The sequence below is a fragment of the Camponotus vicinus genome, unplaced genomic scaffold (assembly GCF_025532165.1).
Source record: "Camponotus vicinus isolate PSW18456_S1 unplaced genomic scaffold, iyCamVici1.0 SCAF_7, whole genome shotgun sequence".
Taxonomy (NCBI): domain Eukaryota; kingdom Metazoa; phylum Arthropoda; class Insecta; order Hymenoptera; family Formicidae; genus Camponotus; species Camponotus vicinus.
The window spans coordinates 10,434,002-10,461,477 of record NW_028141979.1 but is presented as its reverse complement, the minus strand read 5'-3'; the positions used below and the strand labels follow the sequence as shown (position 1 = coordinate 10,461,477).

General features: G+C 33.0%; 4 protein-coding genes across 4 annotated transcripts; 3 read left to right on the top strand and 1 right to left on the bottom strand.

Moving 5' to 3' along the window:
• Positions 1 to 80: 80 nt before the first annotated feature.
• LOC145974588 (uncharacterized) lies at positions 81 to 1,491 on the bottom strand. The gene is made up of 2 exons (XM_083104502.1): positions 1,390 to 1,491; positions 81 to 697 (listed from the first exon to the last, which is right to left on the bottom strand). The coding sequence occupies exons 1-2, from the start codon at positions 1,405 to 1,407 to the stop codon at positions 392 to 394; spliced, it is 324 nt and encodes a 107-aa protein (XP_082960628.1). The 5' UTR covers positions 1,408 to 1,491; the 3' UTR covers positions 81 to 391.
• A 3,288-nt stretch (positions 1,492 to 4,779) lies between these two features.
• On the top strand, positions 4,780 to 5,734 carry LOC145974780 (uncharacterized). The gene is made up of 2 exons (XM_083104790.1): positions 4,780 to 4,929; positions 5,254 to 5,734. The coding sequence occupies exons 1-2, from the start codon at positions 4,918 to 4,920 to the stop codon at positions 5,569 to 5,571; spliced, it is 330 nt and encodes a 109-aa protein (XP_082960916.1). The 5' UTR covers positions 4,780 to 4,917; the 3' UTR covers positions 5,572 to 5,734.
• Positions 5,735 to 11,262: 5,528 nt separating this feature from the next.
• LOC145974781 (uncharacterized) lies at positions 11,263 to 13,102 on the top strand. Its single transcript, XM_083104791.1, has 2 exons — positions 11,263 to 11,370; positions 12,604 to 13,102. The coding sequence occupies exons 1-2, from the start codon at positions 11,359 to 11,361 to the stop codon at positions 12,847 to 12,849; spliced, it is 258 nt and encodes an 85-aa protein (XP_082960917.1). The 5' UTR covers positions 11,263 to 11,358; the 3' UTR covers positions 12,850 to 13,102.
• A 9,951-nt stretch (positions 13,103 to 23,053) lies between these two features.
• On the top strand, positions 23,054 to 26,882 carry LOC145974757 (uncharacterized). Its single transcript, XM_083104772.1, has one exon. It carries the CDS (start codon positions 23,293 to 23,295, stop codon positions 23,920 to 23,922), a length of 630 nt encoding a protein of 209 aa, XP_082960898.1. The 5' UTR covers positions 23,054 to 23,292; the 3' UTR covers positions 23,923 to 26,882.
• Positions 26,883 to 27,476: the final 594 nt, after the last annotated feature.

Genomic DNA, 27,476 nt, shown 5'->3' with positions numbered 1-27,476 from the left:
GGAATTTTGAACAAAAATACCTGGGAGATGGAATTTTCAGGGAATTTATTTAAAATTGTACTTATACTAATACTTTACTTTCATCTGGGATTTTGAACAAAAATACCTGGAAGATTATGGAATTTTCAAGGAATTTATTTACAAAATTTGATACACCCTGTACAATAAGAATTTTGATATTTTGCTTGATAGGTCATTCTGCGAGTTAATACAGAGAACGGGATATAAAATCAATATCAATTTGGCGAATAAAAAAAAGTATATCATCTCACTATGGGGACTGTATTATTTTACAATATTTAAAAAATCAGCGATGGAAAGAGAAATATTGCAGCAATGACAGATCTCGAGGTCGGTTTGGTCTAGTTTTCAGCGATTGTCAAAGCGTTATTCAGCGTCTTCCGGCGATGATCGGGGCGGAATACGCGGCCGGAAGAGCGGAATACGCAGCCGGAAAAGCGGAATACGCGGCCGGAAGGGCGGAATATGCGGCTGGTAGGGCGGAATATGCCACTGGAGCGGCTGCGAGGGCTGCGGGTGCAGCCGCCACGTATGGGGCGGCTATGGCATGATTGACAGCGTGCGCGTTGTAGCTGGTAGCGTAAGTCCCGACTGTCAGAGCCGCGGGCACCGCCGCCGGAATCGCTGGTACCACTCCGGCGTTACAGGCAGCCACGAAGAGAGCGCCGACGATGGCCTTTATCATGCAAATTTCAAATATATTCCAAGTGTAAAAGCTCGATTATAATAGAACAAGTTACCCATACAGCACAGATCATTGTTGTTACATTGCAGCAATATCGCAATATTGCTGCAATGTAACAACAATACTTGTTATGAATATTGTACAACAAACATTCCCAGCAAACAGAATATTGCAGCAATATTGCGGCAATATCACAACATTGCAGCAATGTTGCTGCAATATTCTGTGCTTGCATGGGTTATTGTTACATTGCAGCAATATTGCTGCAATATTGCGATGTTGCTGCAATATTGCTGCAATGTAATAACAATGATCTATGCGGTATGGATAGTTTTTATTAAATAAAGGTAAAGAAAGTAAATTAAATGAGCAATTTGCGGCTGTAAAGTTGCTTTGATAGATAAAGTTGCTTTAAAAGATCACATGAAAAATTAATTGATAGCATTAAAAAAAATTATATAAAAAATATATATATATATGTATATATTTATAAATAAATAAATATCAATGAAAAATATATCATGTCAAAATTGTATGTGTGCAAAAAATTTACTCAATATATTAATATAAGATTATTAATATATTAATATAATTTACTTAATATATTAATAAAAATACTGTATTATACATTTACGCTTTTATGATATAAAAAAATATGAATTAAATTATTTGCGAAAACTTACGAAGATTTTGATCATCATTTTGGTGAAGATAGTGTAAGTGATTGTCTTCGCTGCGAAAACTGCGATGCTATTCTCGATTACTTCGGTGTCTTTTATACATCGTGCCTTCCCCTTAAACAACAAAGACTCTCTCCCACCATAATCGCTATTTGTTATACAATTCGTGGGGGCGTATCCGGAATAATTTACTACGACTGGTCTTTCTCTCTCTCTCTCTCTCTCTTCGTTTCTGAATCGAGCCAAATTTTCGTCATCACTCGAGACCTTTGATTGCAGCTACTGATACGAATTCTGTTCGAGATATATATTATATGTATTATGTACAAATGACATATGTATTATGTACAAATAATAACAAGCATGTGTGCGAATAATCTAGCAATTAATTATTCCGCTCAGAGAGTTAGAACCTATGTATAAGTCGGTAACGTAAGCTTAATCCATGTGATGCAATTGCACTATCACCGTTGCCGCTTATAATTCTAAATGCGTAACCTAATTGAAAAAAAGCAATTTTGATTTATTGCATCTGTTATATCGAAAATACGAAAATATAATTAATGCGATATGATAGCTTCAAACATAAATACATCCCAAAGCGTTCTTGTGTTTTTTAATTTATATAGAAAGTGTTATTTTTTAAGCTATTTTTATTCCCCGTAAAAATTATTTACAAAATTTACCGTAAAAATTTTCACAGATTTTCTAATAAAAATTCTCAAACTTTCTCTGAAAATTTTAAGATTTTCTCTACGAATCAGCACACTTTTCAAAAATCTTTAAAAAAGAAGTGAAGATATTTTTACCGTAAATGAATTTTGTTAGAATTTCTTATACATGTATATAAATATTCTGAGATTTTTTATTCTTTAATTTCCTAAAATAATATTAAAAAACCTGCATAAAATTAAGTAGTACTAAAAAAATCTGAATAAAAATATTTCTTTAGAAAAATCTGATAAAATATTTTTTTTAAATTCTTCACAAATTTAAATTATGAAAAATTCCTAAAGACTCTTTCTTAAGAAATTATGGGATTTTTCTCTCTCGTCTGATTTATTTCGTTCTTGTGCACTTGTCATTATTTCATTTTATAACGTTTCTCAAAATTGTCTGAAAATTTTTTTCATTAGAATACGATTCTTTTGTCGTAATTGCATTCGTTGTCCAAGATTCCTTCTCCTATCATCTTTGTACGCTCCTTTGTTGAAGGAATCGTAGGGACGGAACGCCCGGGATCAATGATCGACTCGTGCCCTCGAACCGATACTTTATGCAAACGATCCGGGATTTGTTTTTGCCGTCGTGGCGTGCGATCAGAAGCAGGATACATCTTTCAAGGTTGCGAGATTGCGATGCGGTCGGGTGGGATTCGAGTTTCCAGCTACCGTCTTGGCGGCTACTCGCTCCCGGTAATTCAGACACCGAAAGCCCTCGGGGTGTACGCGTCTCTCTTTCTTGCCCTCCTGGTTTATGCGTATCCGCGAGAAACAGGAACTCTCGAGATTCGAATTCTCGGCGATTAATATCCTAGCGAGACTCCTCCTTCGTCGACGCAACGCGTCGATCACTTTCGTTTCGGTCTTCTCGGCCGGCCATGATCCGACGCACTTTTCTCCGGGTACGTGATTTACTTGCCGAAGAAGCTACATTACGTAAATTGTCGGTGGCACCTAGAGTATCAGAGCGTGTGACCCAGAATGTCTCGCTAAAATCGCGACCGGACTCACGATGACACTTCTACGCGAATCAGAAATATTTCGAGATTTTCCAACCGAATTAATATTCTTTATAATCTCTTTTCTCCTTGAAAAATATTTTCAGATTATCCTTTAAACTGTCCAACTTAAAACTTTATAATGATAATACAGAATTTTAATTCTCCAAATAAAAAAATTATAAAAAAGAGCGTGAAGTTTATAGAATAATAATAATAGACAAGTTTAATTTTTGATCTGTCTATTATTATTATTTATAATTATTATATTATTTTATTATTATTATTATCATTATCATTATCATTATCATTGTCATTATTATCATTATCATTATCATCATCATCATCATCATCATCATTATTATTATTATTATTATTATTATTATCATTATTATTATTATTATTATTATTATTATTATTATTATTTTAATATTATTTTCTATTATAATTTTTATTATTATTATTTTTTAATATAATTTTTATTATTATCATGTTATAATAATAATACAGAATTTTAATTTTCTGTTATTCTTATAAAACAATAATAATGGAGAATTATAATAGAAAATAACATAATAATATTAATAATAATGATAATAATGATAATGATAATAATAATAATAATAATGATAATAATAATAATAATAATAATAATAATAATAATAATAATAATAATAATAATAATAATAAAATAATTATAAATAATAATAATAGATAGATAAAAAATTAAAATTCTCTATTATTATTATTCTACAATCTTCACGCGCTTTTTTATTATGTTGCAAATATAATCTAAAATTAACTATAATTAAATTTAACGACGTCGATATAGTAAATTTTAAAATTTCTCAAAATAAAAACATGGCACATTTTTGCGGTAAAAATTCGAATTTTTTTTTTAACGACGATTGACTTTTTCTCGAGAATTCGAGATGACCTTGATCGAGCGATGCATTCGATATTAGGAAGAGTGTGTTTATGTTGTCGATATCTGTCTAATCGGAGATTATTATGTAAACGAGCATAGCGGACGGTTACGTAACTCTTGCCTAACACACAATATGTGGCAAAATTGCGCGACGGGGACAATGATTACGTGAAACGCGTCCAGTGGGCTACGTTGCGTTAGGTTAGGTAACAATTAACGGATAGCCATACTGATGCATTAGACCGAATTAGCAGATGCGAGGACCCTTTGGGCTTCACAGATGTCCCGCTCCATCGATTTCGGTGTCATGTAATGGCCTCCTTAAATAGGACTCGAGCAGTCGATGTACAGATCAGAGATGAATGAGAGTCTCCATGTTTCTTTCAAAGTAGATATAAAGAGAAAAGAAGGTATATCGAGAAGAAGATCCCGCTCAGAAAGATGAAATTATTCGATATCATCTCAAGAGGAGGCTAAGGATGAGGAAGGCTGAATAAACTCGTGTTTTCGAAAAACAACTTTTGACGAACAAAGGCAGATTATTGCGTAACTGGTCGTTTAATTGAAGGTTAAATTGTTGCAAATCGATGACGAAAACGTCGGCTTCGAAAGGAAAGCCACTTGACAATGCTCGTCGTGCTCGAATTCAAGAGACCCGTGCCAAGAAAGAGGGAGGGAAATAGAGAGAGAGGAGCGGTTCGCGCATCGACACGCATCGATACGCGGTGCTCGCCGACCAGGAGACATCGATGACCTTGATGAAGCGATAGTTGGGGGTCGAACAACCCGGTATAAAGGCTTTTGCTTTTTCACTCGGAAAGCAGATCCCTCGAGTTCTTTCCTCGCTTGAGTTCTTTCCTCTCAATCGTAAAAACCGTACATCATGTTCAAGCTGGTGAGCTCTTCTTTTTAATATTTATAATTGCGTCTTTAAATCATTGTCATTTAACTGTCGACAATAACAATTAAAAATATATTAAAAATTAGGATATTATTTACTTGATTATTTCATTTCACATATTATATTTTTCATCGAGATACGTAAAAGAAATCTGTAAAGGAAAGAAGCCATCATGCATTGCAATTTTTCGAAAAATATTGTTTTTATCTGAAAGAAAAATGGAAAATATATTTTAGAAGACTATCACTTTTCAAATCAAATAGATCATCGTGACATTTCGCCAATTGATTAATACGCAAATCTGATTGGTTCTTGCAGTGCATCTTCGCCCTTCTTCTCGCCGCCGTTTGCGCCGCACCTGCACCTGCACCTGCACCAGGTGCGGTCCTGGCGGCACCACTGGCGGTACCGGCGCCAATCGTGACGGCCAGCAGCAGCCAGGTAATCGCCAGGAACTATAACACCCTGGCCGCGGCACCCTTGGCAGCGGCACCCCTGGCAGCGGCACCCCTGGCAGCGGCACCCTTTGCTCCAGCACCCTTCGCCTACGCCGCGGCTCCCTTGACAGCAGCTTATGGCACCCATGCCGTTGCACCTGCCGCGTATACCGCCTACTCAGCGCCCATTCTTTATTAATAATTCATCTCGCGAACCGACCGGACTACCTTCCAAACTTGGACCTCCGTAGACGAATCGATGGACTGACGGATGGATTACGTCGCTCAAGTCTTTGTCGCATGTTAAGTTTGTGTAATACTAGTTAATTTCAAATAAAAATGCAAATTTTTTCATCTCAAAATCATGGTGCTCCTTATTTTGCCCCACATCACTCCTCAACTTAGGATTTATATCTTCCTTCTTTTCTGCGATTAAGTAGAATCTTAGGAAGAAATCTTTATTAGTTTATTTATACTTAATTTATTTATTAGTTATTTATTAGTTTATTTATATATATTTATTTATATATATTTATATATTTATTTATTAGTTATTTATTAGTTTATTTATACCTAATTTATTTGTAATTTATTTAAAAGAAATCTTTATTATAGTTTATTTATTTAGGAATAGTATGATATTATTATATTCGTATTAAATTATTACTATCGTTATTAATCCTTTCAGTTCAGCAAACATCAAATAACAGTTATATAACTTGGTTATAATTTTCCTTTCAACAATATAAATGTTACATGTTATATAACAGTTATGTTACAGTTATATTGTTACAACTAACAATTATATAAATGTTACTTGGTGTTTGTTGGGAGTCATATATATATTTTTCCTTACATTCAAAATTCTTTTCAAATTCAATTTCCAGGGAATTTTTTGGTCGCTGAATCTAATGTAAAAATTTTCAATTTCAAAAAATTCTAGATTCTATGACGGATTCAATGTGGCAGAAGATTATCAATTTTAAAAATTATAAACTTTTCCCTTAAATTCTGTGACTCAAAAAAACGTAAAAAGTTTTAAGAAAATACAATTGTTAGTTTGGGTTTAATGTAGAAAATATTTTCTATATGAAATTAATGACAAAAAAAACAATATGGAAAATTCTGAAAAAATTCTGACAAATACTTTAGAGTGTACTAAGTTCGTAAAATATTGCTCTTTTGATTTTCATAATAGATTAGTGGAAAATGCATTTCTCCATGAAAATGTAATTTCGAAATTGTTTTTATACAAGGTACTTTTGCAATTAACAATTAACGATTTCACATTTTCTTCGATATTCTAGAGATTTTATAGAAACAGAAAAGTCGGTATTTGTTGTTAAAAACATAGTTGAAGAATTGACAAACTATGGAAAAAGGAAATGGGTCGCTAAGCAACCCATCACGAGGGCAAAGGGCTAAAATCTGTGCTTTGTACGTCTTGAAAATTTCTTGGGGGAGAATTAATTATGTTTCCCGAAATATATCCGAATCTCCTCATGGGCAGTCTTTCCGAAAATAATGATTACATGTAATTGTACAATTAGATTATATTCTCTCTAGCTTGTAAACCACCTTTGACTTGGAACTGAAGGAACTGGAGGAGCTGGAGGCGAGCGAACGTACATGATACGAGTTTAATTTGCTTGATACAAAAGAGTGTTTGCCCCCGGCGATTTACGTCACGGCGTAATCAAGGAAATAAAAGCAAACGCGCGAAGGGAGAGCAAAACTCGTCCGTCCGAGATTGTCGACGTCGCGTGGCCTCTGCCAGTGTAATTTTCTCAATACGGCTGATCCTGTTTCGATTCCCCTCCTCGTCTCACTCTCTCTCTTTCTCGCTCGGTCAACCGGATCTCATCAGAACTTCAAGGCGCAACGCCCGCATATTTTTTCTCAAGTTCAAGTTCGCCGAGTCTGCGGAACACTGTTTTAATCACTCGAGATCAAAGCCTCTCTCCTTCTGTCTTCCTCTCTCTCTCTCTCTCTTTCTCTCTCTTTTTTCTCTCTTTTGACGCGATTATTAACATGTATCGAATAATTTCGATTCGATTAAAGATCGTATGTCGAGTAATAAAATGAATACAATTTTTTGTGCTACTCGTTTTCGTATTTAATTAAATTCTCTCTCTTTATTTTGAAATTTTCAAATTACATTTCAGCGAGACACGCATCGTAACATCAATGACTCGGAACGTTAGACGAGTTAATTACACCATTGTTTCATTTTTGTAATATTATTTATATTAATTTATCGTCGGACGCAATTACAAGTCTGTTTCCTGTATCCCTTCAGGCTTGCCGCCTGATTTGCATACGGATTAAAGTGGGAAAAAAGATAAAAGCGAAAACGTCCTTTCGCCATTTAAACGTGTCAAACGTCGCTTTTGAATTTTATCCGCGAAGGAAGCACGCAATGTTTCACGCAGGTGGTTTTTCATTTTCCATCGCGAAAACACGATATTCAGTATTATACACGTTTCGAGGAAAAATAAGAGAAATTAATAAAATTTTATTTTTAGAAAACAAATTTTTAATATTTTTAAAAAGGATTAATTTAAAATCTAATAAGAGAATGCATATAAAATTGCGATTTAAAAAACAGATGGACAAATTTTTTTCTAACAAGACTTGGAATTTTTATATAAACTTCAAGTTAAAAATTGTTATGATGTATATTTATGATATATAAAATGAATTTACATATCGCTTCTTTTTAATCCATTTATTTTTTCTCTTTATAAAAGCTAAAAGAAAAAGCTGTTCAAGAATTTTCGTCCAAGTCTATTTAAAAATTTTTATCTAATCCTTTTTTAGATCATAGTCTTATGCAAATGGATAATCTAGTTTATAATCATTCATAGAACAAGGTAAAGAAAGAGCAAATTTGAGGGCGGATTAATAGTTGAAAATAGAACGGAATAAATGGAAAAGTTAATGTTATTAAGGGGAATCGAAATAATATCCCATTTTGCATGGCAATTCCGGTATCGAAGTCGAATTATTACCCGTCGATATTAAAATATCAAGGGTAACAATTATTTCAATTCTCTCGCAAACACAGTTGTCGTGTGAAACGCAATAATTTTTAACCGATATTAGATAAAAAAGAGCATCTGTCAACTGGATCGCGCGCTTTTACATAATTCTTTGTTCTCCATTTTGATGATGCAATCTCCGGTCGCTGGGATTAAAGATTAAAGGGCAGTGCAAATAATTGATTTGCGAAATGCTACAGTGCTGGCGATAATTATCGAAGGAAACAAATGTCATTAACTCGACAAATGTCATTCATTCGTAGATAAATTTACCCCCTCGATATTGTTAAAAATATTACAATCTAGAATTTATATGTCAAGAAATTATAGAATAATAATATTAATAATCGATAAAATTACCAAAAATTTTTTTAGATTTTATATAAATTCTGTGATAATAATATTATTGCTATTAATATTTTTGTCCATTTAAGCAATTAAAGCTAGACCTTCTAAATTCAAAAAATTCTTTATATCGATAGATATACAGGGTGTCCCATTTTAATGTCCCACCCCAAATAACTTTCTTATTTTTAATTTTAGAAAAAGATGTTTCATACAAAAGTTGTATGGTTTCAAGGGGGACATAAGGTGGTGTCATTAGTTTGACCTTGAATAGTTGCTTCAAGGTCATGTAAAGGTCACCTTCAATTTTTTAAATGAAACCCCTTACTTTCTATTGCATATTCTTGTAGCTTATTTCGAGAGCTTTCCAAAACACTATAATTAAGTTAGTTTTCATTAAGTACTTTCCGAGTTATGAGGCTTGAAATCATTTCTTAATTTTACATAAATCATAAAATATCTAGTAAAATATTCATTTTTCGATTATCTTACCTTAATACTTTTATGTACAAAATAATGAGAGGAATCAATTGGTGTAAAGAAAACACATTTGCAATTAACAATTACATTTTTTTTTTTCGAAACAATTATGTCTTTACACCAATTGATTTCTTGGAAAGTACTTAATGAAAACTAACTTAATTATAGTGTTTTGGAAAGCTCTCGAGATGAGCTGCAAGAATATGTAATAAAAAGTAGGCGATTCCATTTAAAAAATTGAAAGTGGCCTTCACGTGACCTTCAAGTAACTATTCAAGGTCAAACTAATGACACCACCTTATGTCCCCCTTGAAACCATACAACTTTTGTCTGAAACATCTTTTTCTAAAATTAAAAATAAGAAAGTTATTTGGGGTGGGACATTAAAATGGGACACCCTATATACTTTGTTTTTTTAATACATGTATTCAAAAGCAAAAAATATATTTCTTTATTCGTGTATATCTCTATTTTCTGACATTATATCCACATGACATTATGAAGATACAGATACTTTTTTCTCTTAAGAAATTGTTAGCATCGCATAAGCCAATGTAAATGTCATGAGGGGGAACATCTTCCATGATGCGAGGGATGTTTACCTCAAACTGCACCCACCAGACGAGCGGCGCGAATTGCGTCTCAATAAATTTGAAGTTCATAGGTGAACGTTCTAAGAACGATACCCATCAAAGGTTCAAAACTAAACGAGACTGGTTGGAATGATCAAATCAGTACGACGTACGTAGGCGTTGAGAGCGATGGTTACTCTATTATGGTTTCTAATCAAATTTCAAACTAACTTCAAAGATCCCTTTCATCAAGTATGTGCATAGATAATCACAGATAACGTATATTGTTGTTTGTTGTTGTTAAAAAATTTGGGAAAAAAATGAAATTACTGATATTTTGCTCGAGGAAATGGCCTGGAATTAATGATATTTTGTTGGAAGAAATGCCTTGGAATTCCTGGTATTTTTTTCGAGGAAATGGAATTCTTCATTTGATGCATCGCGATAGAAATCAAATGCAATTTTATAAGTGTAAGTTTTTTAATCAGAGGCAGTCGCATTATATTTTGCGTTCATCCTGGAACACAAAAAGTTACCCTCCATATTTATCAAGGATGTAAAAATAAACATTATAACTAGATCGTCGCATTAAAATGTAATTATTGATCGAGCCCGTGATTAGATCCTTATTAGATAAAAATCATAGCTGATTATTGCGAATAATTATCGGTTGTCTCTTTCATCTTTAAATTTTTCGCAATTCAAGGTGAGTTATCGCAGATTGTAAATGGGACTTTAATCTCCATTAATTTTAAAATTCCGTGCGACAATATTTCCCTCTCTCACATGTTCAGCATTGACAAAGATTTTTCCTGATACATTATTAATAAATAAATTAAAATTGTAATTGTAATTTATTAATAAATAAATTAAAATTGTAATTGTAATTTATTAATAAATAAATTAAAATTTAATTGTAATTTATTAATAAATAAATTACAATTTAATCGTAATTTTTTAAAGAAATTTTTTCTTGAAAACTACGATCCTGTCAAATTTGCAAAATATTGTGCTCGTAAAAATGCGAGATTTATGTCCTCGTAAAATGGAAATTATAAACGATAATCGTTTTACGAAGTTAGTTATTGGGTACATTTTCTCCTTTAGCCACGCTTTCCGCATGCTACATGTAACAGGTTTACCTGTCGAGGAACTTTTGCAACGTGTACTCGAGACAGAAAAGGAGAGTAGTCCGACCACGCCTGGCCATCATGCGAGCGACCTTGAGGGATCATCACGTCCTCCCCTACCCTCGTTTAATGCACGGTCGCGCAACAAAGCTCCATTGGACGGCGGCGTTCACATGAAGAAAGAAACGGGAAAAGAGAAGAAATCGTGACCTAAGAACGCGCGTGTTCGTTTTCCGCTTGAGACAAGGCGACGCCCTCCCCGAAGGTGCGTTAAGAAGGTGCAAAAGAGGAGAAGGGAGGTTGGAGATTCCCGGTATATCCGGCAGGGATTCCTTACTCCTATATAAGACGCGGCACGTCGTATTTTGGAATATTATCGTTCTCTGACTGCAAACCAGACAGACACACGAGCTCCAAGATGTTCAAGCTGGTAAGTCAATTGAGATTTTTTTTACCGAGATCCAGGAGGCTCTCTATCATCTCTGTTTGTATTTCTCGCCAACGTCTCTTGTCTTTGTCGATATCAGAAGTATCGGGTATATGTATATGTATACTCGCTATCTGTTTTTTAATGGTATGTTTATTCGAATCGTCGCGTCGTTTAACTGAACGCATTTTTCCAATTTAGCGATAGAGGTTGGAAAACGCGAGAGTAATTTTACGGAAATTTTATTTGTATTCGCTTAGGATTTTCAGGCTTTTAATTTTTTATTTTTAATTTTTATCACACAATTTGGCACATGAACAATTCTCTTGTATAAATATATTCGCTATTTTTTCGCCATTAAAATATGTTAAATTTTTACAAATTTTCCAATTCACCAATTATTTAATTCAATTATTTATTTATTAAACGCTTGAAAAGAAGAACGAAATCTAAAAGGATAGATTTTATAAAATTTCGACGAATTGAATATACTAAACTTATAGATGTTAAATTTAAAAAATTCATATATTTGAGGAAATTGAAATATTTGAGATTTTTTAATTTAAAAAATTTAAAAAATTTAAAATATTGGAGAGAGAGAGAGAGAGAGAGAGAGAGAGAGTTGTTTATGTGTATCTACAAATTTGTATGTTTTTTGTGTATCTACTATAAAACAAAGGATATTAGATTTTATATCGCAGAAAGGCAAGAAATTACCATTATCATGAAATTTAAAAAATTGATGTATTTGAAAAAATTAAAATATTCGAGATTAAAAATATTTGATATTAAAATATTTAATTTATCTACATATTTGTGTGTGTATTTTTTGTCTATCTATTATAAATCAAAAGATTTATTAAGATTTTATATAGAAATTACCATTATTATCATCATCAGGAAATTAAAAAAATTGATATATTTGCGAAAATTAAAATATTCAAGATTAAAAATAGAAATATTTGAGATTTTTTTAATTTGAAAAATACAAAGAGAGAGAGAGAGAGATTTGTTTATGCTATATCTACAGATTTGTGTATCTAATATAAAACAAAGGATATGAAGATTTTATATCGTACGAAGGCAAAAATCATTATGTTATAATCAATATGTTTTTTGTGTATCTAATATAAAACAAAGGATATGAAGATTTTATATCGCACAAAGGCAAAAATCATTATCATTACCATCATGATATCAAGAACATTGATATTACATCGAGATATCATGTTACAGTTGTGCTTAGTCGCTTTCCTGGCATTCGCCGCGGCCGCTCCCGCACCCGGACCCGCACCCGCACCCGCACCAGCACCCGCGCCAGCACCCGGAGCGATCATCGGCGCCCCTCTTGTGACATCCTACAGCGCTCCCGTCGTTTCCGCACCGTTGGCTTACAGCCTACCAGCGTACAGCGCGTATTCGGCGTACCCGGCCTTGCCGTACGCATACAGGAGCTACGCGGCCTTGCCGTACGCTTTGTAAGAGCTACGCATAAGCCTATGTGGCCTAATTGAAGATACAGGCATCGGAAGACCAGGCATCGCAGAGACCAAGGACCAACCTTCAAGGATACTTCACAAACGAATTAATCAAAAAATCAAGAATCACCCGCCCAATCTCTTCGAAAAGTCATCCCGTGATTCACCCTCCTCATTTTCTCCTCATCTCCCCCGTTCGGATAATAATTTCGCATTTTCATCCAAGATTCAGAATCAATAAAGTCGCTTGAAAGCAATTCTATTGTTTTTCTTTTCTTACTCGAGCAAAACCCATCCTTTCCCGCTTATTTAGGCGAAATAGAAACGTTTCTTACACAGCACAGAACATTGCAGTAATATCGCGAGAATGTTGCAATAACATTATAATATTGCTACAATATTGCTGCAATGTGGCAGCAACATTGTAATATTGCTACAATATTGCTGCAATGTGGCAGCAACATTGTAATATTGCCACAATATTGCTGCAATGTTGCAACAACATTGTAATATTGCCACAATATTGCTGAAATGTTGCAACAACATTGTAATATTGCCACAATATTGCTGAAATGTTGCAACAACATTGTAATATTGCCGCAATATTCTGTTAGCATTCAGATCCATGGGTTTTATCCTGAAATAAATTTTTGAGCTTATACGGATTTTTAGGCGCAGGTTTTTTTCATAAAATTTGAGTACGATGAAATATTTTTGTTTCATCTATTAGGATTCGATACAAATGTCATTCTTCCATTCAATCGTTTCACTCGATACAACACCAGGAAGATGTAGGTTGAACGTACAATGTATACGTATCTTGAAAAAAATCGTCGATGTTGCGCAGGCAAACACATAATGTGACACGGACACGTTGCATCAATGTATTTCTGGTCCCATGCGTGGGACGCGGCCAGAATGAAGTTGTCGAGTGTTCTATATTCCCTAGAGTATTATGCCGAGTATAACGTGACACAAACGCAATGATAAATTAATAAATTGGACTAAGAACTTCATTTATCGTCATTAATCATGTAACCTGAGTGTGGAGTATATAAAAGAGAAAAAACGAAATATATAGTATATTTCTTTATTTAGGTTACGTCTTCTTGTTTTCGCGCATGCTAAACACGCGAAAGAACTCGACCAAGGATATCACGCACAATGATATGCGTCGAAATCTCGTTTATGTAACAGGACACACTTTGTGGATTCGTAATCACGCGTAACCGATCTCTCTGGAATCGATATGTCTCTCACCTCTCGGAAATAAAATTTTCAAAACCGCCGAAATTTTACACCTCACGACTAAGAGATATTAATTGATAAAAATACACTATTGGAGGCAATTTTGCAGTAAAGTGAAGAAAAGTCTCGATATCCCGATTTTGGTATCTCAGTAAATTAAAAGCGTTCGGAAAAAGTATCGAAGTTATTCGATTAAATAATCTATCGTAATCCATTATGAGTAAAAATTATTTCAAATTGGCAATGTAATCTTCATCTTATATTTGTTAATAATAAAAAATTATGAACATACCTTGAATACGCGAAAAGAAACATTTGTAAAATCATAAGGGACGATACCAAATATAGACATAACTCTAGAAATTTCTGTAGCCGCGCTGTTATACAGTAGGGATATGTGTATATATTGAGGGACAGAGGACACACGTGGACAGACGTAAGCGAGCGAAAGCGAAGTGAGAAGTGCGAACCAAGCGAGAGAATAGTCTAAAGTAGAAAAGCGATAGAGTGCGATTTTAATATATATTAAATAAACGTCTGTTAAATTAATCGTTATTTCGAAATGTCGCCTTATGCGAAATTTCGAAATTAAAGAGACATACACAGCAACGTTGGCAAGGGTGAGTCGGAGAATATGGGAGTCGCACAGTGAGAGATTCATCGACTATGCCGAGGAGAAGCTGAGTCTGATGCAGTTACTTTCCCTTTTGGAGAAGGAGAAGATCGAGTTGTTGGCGGATGGCGTAAGAGATTCAATATTGAGGAAAATGGTATTAAGTACGCGGATCACAAATATACCGGACTTTCTAGAACACGTAAGAAGGATAACGGAAGACACGGTAAGACATAAATACAATAACAAGTCGCATTTTGGAATCCAAGGTCGTCAAGTAGGTAGAGAATAATTACCATCAGATAATAAAGTTTGTTTTCATTGCAAGCGACCTGGGCATATTTCAAAGGAGTGTAAGCAGAAGAAGCTTACATGTTTTCATTGCGGCCAAGAAGGGCACATCAGTTTTTCGTGTCCAAAGAGAGGAGCGAGCGGAGAAACAACGATGAGTCATCTGATCGAGCTAAAGGACAAGGACGACACATCAGCTGTAACCAAAGATATTTACATGACAGAACTTGATAATAAAGACAATACGTGCGTGCAAGTATATAGTATAGATAAGCCAGAAATTGCTATAGAAGCGCTGATAGATACAGGCAGCCCAGTAAATATTGTTCGTTATTCTGTGCATTTAAAATATTTTTCTTCTAAAGATTTATATAAATGTAAAAGTAGCATAAAATGAAAAGGAGTAAACGACTCAATGATAACGGTTTTAGGTAAAATAGACAGTCAAATAATGATTGAAGAAAATAATAAAACTTGTTACGCGGCATTATAAAACGCGGCACAGTTAACGAATAGAGCTGTGCGAAAATATAATAAGATTAAATACAATCAGCATCATAAGAAACTGACAAAATATACGGAAAGAGATCTCGATTTACTTAAGGATGCTTTGTATGTACAATCCCAGCAAAAAGTAGCTGAAAATCAATATTGACGAATATATCCACTTTTGGTGTATTTTGAGTATGAGAAATTGCGTGGAATATTAAATTTGATCTTAGCTACAGTGCAGAGAGTATTTTTTAATATTTATTGCGTTTTTACTGAAATATTCCGAATTTTGTTAATCGAAATGATTAACTTTTGGCAGAAAATTTCGCCTTGTGTCAGATATATGGTTAATTTCATTGAATTATATTTAATTTCTTTTTAACCAGTTAGTACTTGTATAATATTATTTGACCAAATATTTCTTGTGTAACTACACTTTTGCAAATTTTAAACAAATTCTGAATAATATTTCCATGTGTTTTTGTCATTTGAATCGGCGTGGTTATATACGTTTCCCATAAGAACACATGTTAATTCGGTGCAAATTAAAATCCTTATAACTTGTGAACGCTTTAGTGAATCGATTTAAAAATTGTACTGAAGATTCTAAACATATGTAAGGACATTCTGTACAATTTTCATTAAATTCTCAATATTTTGAAAATAGGTACAAAACATCCTTAAAGTTTTACAACAAAAGCCAGGCGTAAATTCGAAATTAATACCCGAGTTTAAAGGTATCAAATAAAAAAAGAATTTAAAGAAAAATCGATTTATAGTTACCGATATTCTCGGATATAATTTGACTCAGAAGCCTTATAATACTATTTTATCTGCCGACAAAATTAAACCATGGATTCGAGTTTCGAAGGATATAGTATCAGATAATACCGATTAGTTTAATTTGTAAGAAATTATAATGTAGATAGTATTATATATATATAGTATTATATATATATATATATATATATATATATATATATATATATGATAAGATTGACGAGATAGAAATTTATTTTGTGATGCGTAGGACAAATCTTTTTTATTGTATGATTCTTTTGTTCTATTCTTTGTAAGGCATGAAAATTAGTTCGGGACGAACTAATTGGTCAGAATGGCCGAAGCTGTAAGATCATAAGGGACGATACCAAATATAGACATAACTCTAGAAATTTCTGTAGCCGCGCTGTTATAAAGTAGGGATATGTGTATATATTGAGGGACAGAGGACACACGTGGACAGACGTAAGCGGGCGAAAGCGAAGTGAGAAGTGCGAACCAAGCGAGAGAATAGTCTAAAATAGAAAAGCGATAGAGTGCGATTTTGATATATATTAAATAAACGTCTGTTAAATTAATCGTCATCCTTTAATTAAATTCGGAGCGCCCTTACACATTTGTTTATGCCAAGTTGAGAGAGCCCACCCATTGAAAATTTTCTCGCTTTTTCATTAATATATTGATATATTGTGCAACAAAACCGAATGTTATTATGTATCACAAGAAAGGTACAGTAGTTGAGCTGTTACGTAACGAAGGGTTTTAATAATTGGGTTTTATGATAAAGCAACGATCGGGTATCCAATTAACACGACAAAGCGTCGCTTCATTATTGCGGATAACGGCCGCACACGAGGGGAAATTTAATGATCGAAAAAAAATCCATCCAAGATTCATGCAAAGATTCAGGCAAACAGAAAATTTTGCGTCAAAGAATATAGGATGAATTGCGGATGTTTTGTATAAGTTAGAAAAGTGCGTGTGGAAAAATTTCGATTAATTACAACCCAGCAAACATCAAGTAACATTTATATAATTGTTAGTTGTAATTTTTCACTCAACAATATAACTATTACATGTTATGTAACAGTTACATAACAGTTACTAACAGTTATTTGGTGTTTGCTGGGAAGTCTCATTCCATGTAATCGTAAGATTAGAAAAAGTATATTTTAAACACATTTCTACAAATCGTTAAAGAGAATATCTAAAACATAATGTGTAAACATCTCTTATGAAATATTTACTTTCGCGCGCCATTTTCTTAATCACGGGGGCATAAATGTGTCCATTCTGTTATATTTAGATGATGATACTGTTATGTGCGCATATGTAATGCTATTATTATATTTAAATTAATCCGTATATAATTATGTAAACAATAGGTGCTATTTCCGGAATATAAGCACCCTTCAGTAAGTGATTTCATCATTGTTTGTGTATTCTCGAATTAAAAAAATTGCATAAAGCGATATTTATATCATACACGCGTTATCATATTCTGTTACCAATCTGTTGCATCATAGCAGTTGCAAGTGCAAATTTGATTATTCCATTTATCTACATAATATCGAGTGAAGATATTTTATACATACGCGTGTATAATAATTTATATTTCAAATTCGATATGATGCGTGTATCAAAAAAAAAAAAAGAAGAACGAAGAATTATAAAATTTATAAATTTGAGATTTTACGAGCAAACAATAAGAATAAGATAAAAATGAATATATGATAAATAATAACAATAAATAAAGATGCAAAATTTTATATGACGTAGAATATTGATGGAGCTTAATTCAGCTATATACTTTTCTTTATTATATTCAAAATTTTTACAAATCCGTTTTCCGGTTTTTTATTGCTGAATCCGAATCTGATGCCAAATTTTCAATTTCAAAAAATTTAAGAGGGGGAATCTCCTATAAGGCAGAAAACTATAAATTTAAAAAATTATAAATTTTTTCTTCAGATTCGGATTCTGTGACCCAAAAAACTCTCAGAGAAAAAATTTTAAGAAAATACATTTGTTTGGATTTAGTACAGAAAATATTGTATTTGTTATATAAAGTTAGTAACAAAAATAACACAGCGGAAAATTCTTAAAACATTCTGAAAAATATTTTAGAATGTACTAAGTTTGTAAAAAAATTGCTCTTTTGATTTTCATAATAGATTAGTGGAAAATGCATTTTTCCATGAAAATGTACTAATTTTGACTATTTATTTTTATATTTTTGCAATTAAGAATTGAAGGACTTTATATTTTTTTACACTTACTAATGTTCTACGGATCTCATAGAAACAAAAAAACTCGGTTTAAAGAAAAGTAGTTGGAAAAATGAAGAACTAAAGAAAAAGGTCACTGACTGACCCAGCTTGACGCAAAGGGTTAATAAAAAAATTTAAGGATTTCTAATTATCCACCTAACATTAATACTTTCCATTAATAATCTTATAAGCATAATCTCTTAATTAAATATTCACAATATATATTTCTCTATTTTTATTAAATTTTTTAAACAATTAACAAATTATAAAAATACTTTTTATAAGTATTATTTTTATAAGTATTTATAAGTATTTATAAGTATTTATAAGTATTTATAAGTATTATTTTTATAAGTATTTTTTTAAGTATTACTCGAAATCGATTCGAGGAAGACATACCTGAGCTTCTTCATATAAGCTATAATATTCGTTTATTTGCGCGCATTCGCGATTAGCATTGTTCCACCGCATTGCGTAACCTGAATTTTTGTCGTTATAATCTACGTGCAATTATGCAAACCCTTGATAGTAACAATAATCTTTGATGCATAAGCAAGATGATATATACAACCGCATTACGTCAATTATCCGGTGATACTATTCTGGTTCTATCCTCACTTGCTGTTTTGCGCGATAAAAGGAGTAAACAATGCGATACAAATATCGGTTCTTCCACGAAGAAATTTGCTTAACGGATTTGATTATCTCTTATCAGTGAGAGTGTCACACTCGTAATGTTGAGAAAGAATCTAGGACATTTTAGAGATCGTAAAATAAAAATACAAGTTGAAGAAGCTCTAGATAAAAAATGAAACCATTTCTTGATATTACTTAGAATTATATTTATTACAATAATTCATTTTTATAGAAAAATAATTTTATAAGTAAAGAAAGATACATTTTTTTATAGCTAAAAAAATGTATAACACAAGGGAGGGGTATGTGGATTTTATAATGCTATAATTACTATTTTTAATTAATAATTAATATTTAATTAATTTAATTAAAGAAATCCAATGTATAAAAATTAATACTGCTAAACTCTGTAATAACACAAAGTTTTAGATTTGCATATTAGCAAAAAAGAAAGGCAGAAAGAAAGGCAGAAGGGAATCGTTTTATTCAGAAAAATTGAATAAAATTGAAGAATTCCTGAATTATTGAAATTTTCTGCATGAATAAAAGTCAGTCGAGAAACCTAGATGTGAAACTGAATTATGATGTCTAATTGAATTATGGTTATGCATTTAAATCTAAATGCGTCCTCAGCTTCGCGCGAATAGACAAAGACTCTAATAGGGAGGTCGAAACGTAACGTGTAAGCGCAAAAAGCTCTCTTAATGATCACGTTAATTTATTCCACGAATTTTCTCATCCAATTATCTTATACAACTAGCGTTAATTCAAGCTAATTTTCGAAATAGAATTGTGAAAATAGGAAACAATTAGAAACAATTTATAACAACGTATAAATGTAATCAATATATTAAACTATTTTTTTATATTTAATGTTTATATTATATAATATAAATTATAATTAATTATAGTTAATTTTATATAATATTCATTTCTTTTTCTACATCTGCGATTTTATATCGTGGCACGTGATGATACAATAATACAAATTTCGCAGTTTGAAGCAGCAATCTTTATCGGAATAAGATCATAAGGTAAATTAAAATCTATAAATCGAACTCACGTTGCGTTCACGTGCTCTATAGCTTCCACCCTTCGGAGATCATATAACTCGGTAATGATCAGTATTCTCAGGTTTTCCAGATAAACTTTCCATTCATATCCTTGAGATATTTTTTTAATTTCTACATTTCTTTTAATGTTTTAATTGACGCATCATCAACAAAAAATAGATAAAAAAATATATAAATAATATAGATTGCGAATCAGGACAAAGGCTGATATTAGGCGAAGAGAGCGACTCAGACATGTCGGCCCATCTTGTTTGACTCGATATTAGTCGGCTATTTGTCTCTCGCGATATGTGGGTGTAATTACCAAATTGTGACATGTATCTTCAAATATGAAAAAAACAGAGAGCTATATGAGAGCCAAATGAATTAAATCGAATGACCTGAAATCTCAACTTTTCCTTTATTGAAAAACAAAGAAACTTTTTTACAAAGGTGTACTTTGTATAAAATTAAATGAGACGTGAGAGAAGAGTGTTTATTTTTATTTTGTCATGAGCGGAACAATTTTTAATCAAAGCAAGCGCCTTCCCAGTTGTTCTTTCCTATACGCTATTAGATATTTTATTTAACTATATCAAATATAATAATTCTAATATCATAAATAATAATAATAAATAATATTATAAAATCATAATTATAAATAATAATAATAAATAATAATAATAAATAATAATAAATAATATTATAAAATAATAATAATAATAAATAATAATAATAAATAATAATAATAAAATAATAATAATAAATAATATTATAAAATCATAATTATAAATAATAATAATAAATAATAATAATAAATAATAATAAATAATATTATAAAATAATAATAATAAATAATAATAATAAATAATAATAATATATAATAATAATAAATAATAATAATAAAATAATAATAATAAATAATATTATAAAATAATAATTATAAATAATAATAATAATGTAATAAATATATAATTAACAAAGCTGATGTAGGATAATGACAATAATGGATCCCTTAATACGATGAAAAAAGTATCGGTTTTCTAATCACACGGACACACACGCACACATATGCATGCCGCACGTTTCCACCCATGTGAATTAAATGAATTCAGCGTCAGAATATTAGCTGATTTTGATTACGCATAATTTAGATATCAAGCTCATAACATGATTATTGGCTATTATTGTACCCTGCAATTATTTTACGACTACAGAGACTACGTCGTCGTCTAGAAAATCGTCCGTTTGTCCCGATTTCAGCATGTATAATTATAGAACTTTCAATGACATAAATAAGTCAGATTTAGATCAAAGTTCTCGGCTAAATTGCGCGCGCGATTCATCGCATCTTGGTCAAAAAAAAGAAATCAAGAAGATAAGCATAAATTACTTGAGTGAGTAAATTTTTTCATTCGCGAGTTTGATGAATCGTCGATCTCGGGAAAATTGAAACATTTTTTTACATGCTAAAGAAGATAAAAGTTAATTCGTGACACATTCATTTCTACTTCTTATTTTTTCTACAATTAATTTATTTATTTCTACGAAGACGAAATATTGTATATATATTTTTTATTATTTATTATTTCGTACATGTAAAGTTCAGAGAGACTTTAAGTGACATATCCGAGAGATAAATGAATATAACAACAATTCTAAAGATTTTCTAGAGATTTAAGAAAAAGACATTAAATTAAGACATCATTTCCGACATTATCCGATTTACATAATAATAATTAAGATCAATTTCTCCCGGCGATTCTCTCGATGCCGACGATGCAAATGCTTTTGGCTGCTGAATAATTGGCACTGCACGTATTGATTTCCCAAAGTACAGTTTCTCGGGTACATCTACCCCTTGACATCGATCGGCAGGGTAAGTTCAATGACCATGGCATAACTAGTTTCCAAAATCTATATCATGAACGGAGAGAGAGAGGAGCAGCATCCCAAGAGTACCAAATTAAAATCATATTTCTGGATATCGGTTACGAGCTGTTATCTGATCCTCATGTATCGATTGTATTCGACGTTATAATTGGAATTCTGCGAAATGAAATGCCACGACATTACGTCATGTAATTATAAGTGATAGATAGTGATCACTAAAAGATTAAGCTCGATAATTTATCAAACTCGCAAACGAAAAAATTTATTCATTTAATAAATAATAAATAAATATAATAATAATAATAAATATAAATTACATAAAAATTTAATAATAATAATAAATATAATATTACAAAAAAAATATGTATAATTTTTACTAAATTATACATATATTAGACATATTACGTTATTACTGGAGAATAGAAAGATAACAGAGTGAAAGAGATAAACATATAATTCCCAGTATAATCTTAAATAATCTGACCTTTCAATGACGATTCAACTTAAACAATATAATAGAAATGGCACAGTGTTTTATCTTAAAATTAGTTTAATGATAGTTTGCTCGACAATTTATTTTTCAATTAATTTATTAATAAAATTTTAAAATTTTATTAATTAATAAAATTAAAGATAAAATAAAAATATAGAAAAATATAGAAGAAAATTATAGAATTATCCGAATCACGTTGATCGTTACTGTCTTTTTTAACTATTGACGTAGATTCTTCGAATCAAAGTCTTCCAGCGTTCCGTTTCGATTGCTGGCGTGCAGCTGCAACCCCACAAGGTTTCCAACACCCTCTCGACACCCTCGGCGGTACACGTACTCTCACGTGGACGCCGGGGCATGCGCTCGTACCCGTGTTCACCTACCCAGTATAAAAGACCGCGCGTCGGGAATATGGGGTTCAGTTTCACCTCGTAATTTCAAGGTGAGCATTGTCTTGCCGAGAAAGAGCGGATCAAGCGATTGATCGAACAAATACGAAAGATAAATACAGCAAACAAGCAAACAAGTTGCATTGAGATCTTCAGAAGCTCGTCACAAGTGTGTTTTCTCTGTGCGTGAAATCACTCGACTGCGAACGCGATATCTGCTATTCCGATTTATTCCTTGGGATAGTGCGAGATCTCTGGCGCGTGAAAGCGTGCGACCCCAAGTGACAGAAATGTCCAGCGACATGGAGGACTCTACGCGACTGACTGATCTCAGCGATCATCTATCTCAGCATCACCATCGGCACTATCACCATCATCGGGGTAGGACGCCCGTGGGCGAGATCGGCGACGACGAGTGCAGCACCGACAGCGGCTGCAGCAGCAGCAGCGGTAGCACCGGAAGTGGCAAACGTCTATTTCGTCACGGCAGCGGTGAACGTCTGTGCAGGTTCAACCGATCTCCTAGAACTTACTGGAACTTGGAACGACTGCGGGAACGAGCGACCCGGTCCCAGGAGCGGCTCAGTAGCAGCGTGCAAAGATCGTCGGAACGCACTCTGAGCCCAGAAGACGTCAAGAGTCTCTCCCGCGGTGGTGTTTCACCCTCGTCCTACTCGTCCAGCCCCTCGGACGCTCACAGCAGCAGCGACAGCGATTCTCTCAGACCTTCTACGACAGAAACTCTGCGCCGGGCGTTCCAGAGTCTCAAGATCACCTCGTCCAAGTGGAACAAGGAGAAGAAGCACGTCAAGAAGAGCCCCAAGAAAATCTTGCGCAGCCCGGTACCCTATATGTATGTCCGCGGATTGTCCGGTTTGCCGACTCAGAGGGTCCCCCGAAACATATCAGGTCTTCAATAGCAGATGATGAAGGCTTGCTCCTGTCAGGATCTGGTCGAGTTCCATCGATAGATCGAGACGGATTGGGAAAACTACAGGACCAAGACACTCTGCCAGGGAAGAAAGCAGGAGGAGAAGGTTAATATATGCGATCGATTGTCGCGATCGTCTCGATCGCCTATTTGCGATAACATATCTCTTCGTTGCGTACTTTGTCGACAGTTTTTACGAATTTTCGTACGCAACGAGCGGAACTCTTCCTGAACTTTCACGTCTCTTTTCTAATTCATCATTCGCGATCAACGATTAAGAGACGCTTTCTCTTCAATCAGACACTTTTGTTCTCAAGTAATCTAAGTCAAACATAATGTCGGCTCGCTCAGATCGGTCGGTCGTCGAGACAGAAGATGAGAAAGCACGAAAAAAATGTCAAATTTAAGGGATAGGATAATTGAATTAAATAAACATGCGTATGAGTACATTAAGCACAGATGATCCTCGATACGAGGAACGCAAAATTATTATCGAATCAGAAAATAGTTCAGTTCTATTTATTATCGTCCAAATTATTAGTTGGGAATCGAAGGATCAGAGAAAGAAAGAAACCTCCATATACTGAGGATCATTTGCGCGAGAACACTCTGATACTCTTGCAACATCTTTTTACCGAAATCTTTGCTGTATCAAATGTTGTAGGATGTTTAAAAAGCCAAGATACTTTTCATTGTCTCACATATATGCACACGTATAATTACAGTAACATTTTAGCTGATTAATGATACCTTTTTCGAGTCGGACTAATGTCCCCTGATTGAGTATGGAGGATACTTAGCGTACGAATATGCAGACTGATAGATTTAATGTACTGATAGATTTAATGTGTTTAATCTGTCATTTATCAGCAAAACTATATAGGATTTCACTTCAATCTTATGCTATTTATCTTTATTGCAACTTCCATTAGAATAGTTTACTCGGAAATCACTTCGAGACGAATGACTCTAACGAAAAGTGTGACAAATTATAATATAATAATAATAATACGAGTGGTTTGAAAAGTCCGTGCAAAAATGAAAACTACTTAATTTTTCGGGATAAACCTTTTTTATTTTTCAACGTAGTCTCCTTTTAGACTTATACACTTCGTCCAACGCTGCTCCAGTTTGTTGATCCCTTCCGAATAATAGGATTGGTCCAACTCTGCAAAAGGCAATCGTTTCCGCAATCACTTCCTCGTTTGAATAAAATCTCCTTCCCGCCAGCTATTTCTTCATATTGGGGAACAAGTAGTAGTCGGAGGGAGCCAAATCTAGTGAATAGGGGGGATGCGGAACGAGTTGGAACCTTAACTTCATCAATTTTGCGGCCAAATTCTCTTTTATCCATTTTTTGGAATCACTCGACTTCCTTGATTCAAACGAACGCCAAACACAGAGAAATAGATCGATCTGGCTGAAACTTGATGTGTGTTCTTCCAAGAGATGTTACTAACTGAAAATAACCTCGATACACACATCAGTGATGCCATCTCTCTGACTTTGCACGGACTTTTCAAACCACCCTCGTAGATGATATTATTAAGAGAGAAACAGAAAGAGAGAGAGAGAAATATTGCAAAAAAGATGTTCAATTATTTGATACGACTCTCAGGTGCATTCTAACGGGTCTCTAAGGCTTTAATTAAATGTTGCGGCGATGGTACATGTATTCGAAGATGGAGTGAATGATCAGCGATTTTACTCCTTGATTTATATTTCCCGTTTATCCGTCGCCAACGACACGTTGCTATTTTTATCGGCACTAAAGAGACATGATCCGTTAGAATAGAATGATAGAAGTCAATTATATCGACACGTATAGAGAGAGCATAAATAGAGATTTTTGCGCCGTAAAAATATCAGTTGCAGGACGTTTTTGTCGCATGCGACCCATCCCTATAAAAAGAACAAATTGTTCATATAGTGCAGTATTAAGGAACGAGTATCAATATTATCTGTGTCGAGAATATGTGCATTCATACATCGTGTAAAAATTAAAATCGATGGCTCTCTTACTATGTCTTGCATAGAAAATCGTAAGCGAAACACATGACCATTGACTCGCTGTTTATTAGAATCGTGCGTAATTTTTGAAGGTATTAACGAGCACAATTGGCTTCGATTACTCGTTAGATCTGTTTATTCAAATCTTTGAAAATCCGAAATATTAATTATTGAATACAGATAAAAATAAAAATAAGTAAATAATTAAGTTTAAATCTATATAGAATTTATTATTTTCACACACAAACAGATTATTTAAGTTTAATCTAGTTAAAAATAACTTGGGATTATTTCATTTTTAATTTGTCAAAAATATGTGTAAGTCGAAGATACAATGTCTTGTTAATCCTGATCGCGATTAATTCTTTCCGTGACAATATCGTTACGTAATGCGGCCGAGGGCTGATCTAACTAATTGGCTAACGTAATCCTTTCGCATGTAATTATTGTTGTTTACGGAGTGTGCAAATGTGAGTCGAGGAAATCTTTCACGACCGGCGGATACCAATTAATTAATTTTAAAAAAAACTTAGAACTTAAAAGAAAACAAAGGAATTAAAAATTATATTCACAAAATAATTCGTGATTTGCGAGAGGAAAAAGAGACACAGAAAAAATATGGCAGAGTCTGCGAGAATTCCCATCTGTCTGTGCGATTCATTTCTAGAGTGCCTTGTAGATACTTCCTGTATGTGACTGTACGATTAGGTGTTATCAATTAGCGAGAGAGAGACAGAGTCAAAAGAAAGTTAAAGCCATATCCGCCACGTTCGGATCGTTACATATGTGTAAGGACGATGGATGCAATCCTATAGAATGATCGCCGTACGAGAGAGTGTCGCTAACGAAAAGATAGGGGAGAGAAGATCAATTATACTCAGGACTGAATGTTTTGTATATCGTTTTGTCTATGTCGACATAATTTGACATTTACGATTCAAATAAACGTTTTTCATTCTAAAATTGTTCTTCCTTTTTTTCCTCCCTCCAATCGCGATACAATAATTAAGGATGCATGAATAAGAATTTAGAATTCTGAAGTTCAAGGATATTTGCAATATATATTTTTCTTTACCATGATATTATTTCTACTCTCAACACGATTTTTTTTCCTCAAAGTAGCCTTCAAAGATTGCAAATTAAATTTCTTAAACATGTTTTATTTTATTCGATATATTTTATTTTATATATTTTATTATATTATTCAATAAAATACAATCTTATAAAATTTACTTTATGTTTATATATGGATGAATAGATTTTCTAAATACTATTGAAATATTTTTTTCTTTAATCCGCATTAAATGTATAAAAATAATACACTATGTATTTAATGATTTGAGATTTAAGATTTATTTATGCAAGTTATTTTGTGATAATTGTATAATAAAAAGTCATAATTAGCTCATAATTAATCATAATAAATAAAAATCAGGACTATCATAAAAACAATATTCACTAAAAAATAATTACTGTCATGTTAGAAAAAGATGAAATGCTAAATATCATTAAAATAAAATTGGAAATGATATA

Bases quoted from the DNA above. Each gene is read 5' to 3' on its own strand.
- LOC145974757 (XM_083104772.1), top strand. From the start codon at position 23,293: ATGTCCAGCGACATGGAGGACTCTACGCGACTGACTGATCTCAGCGAT.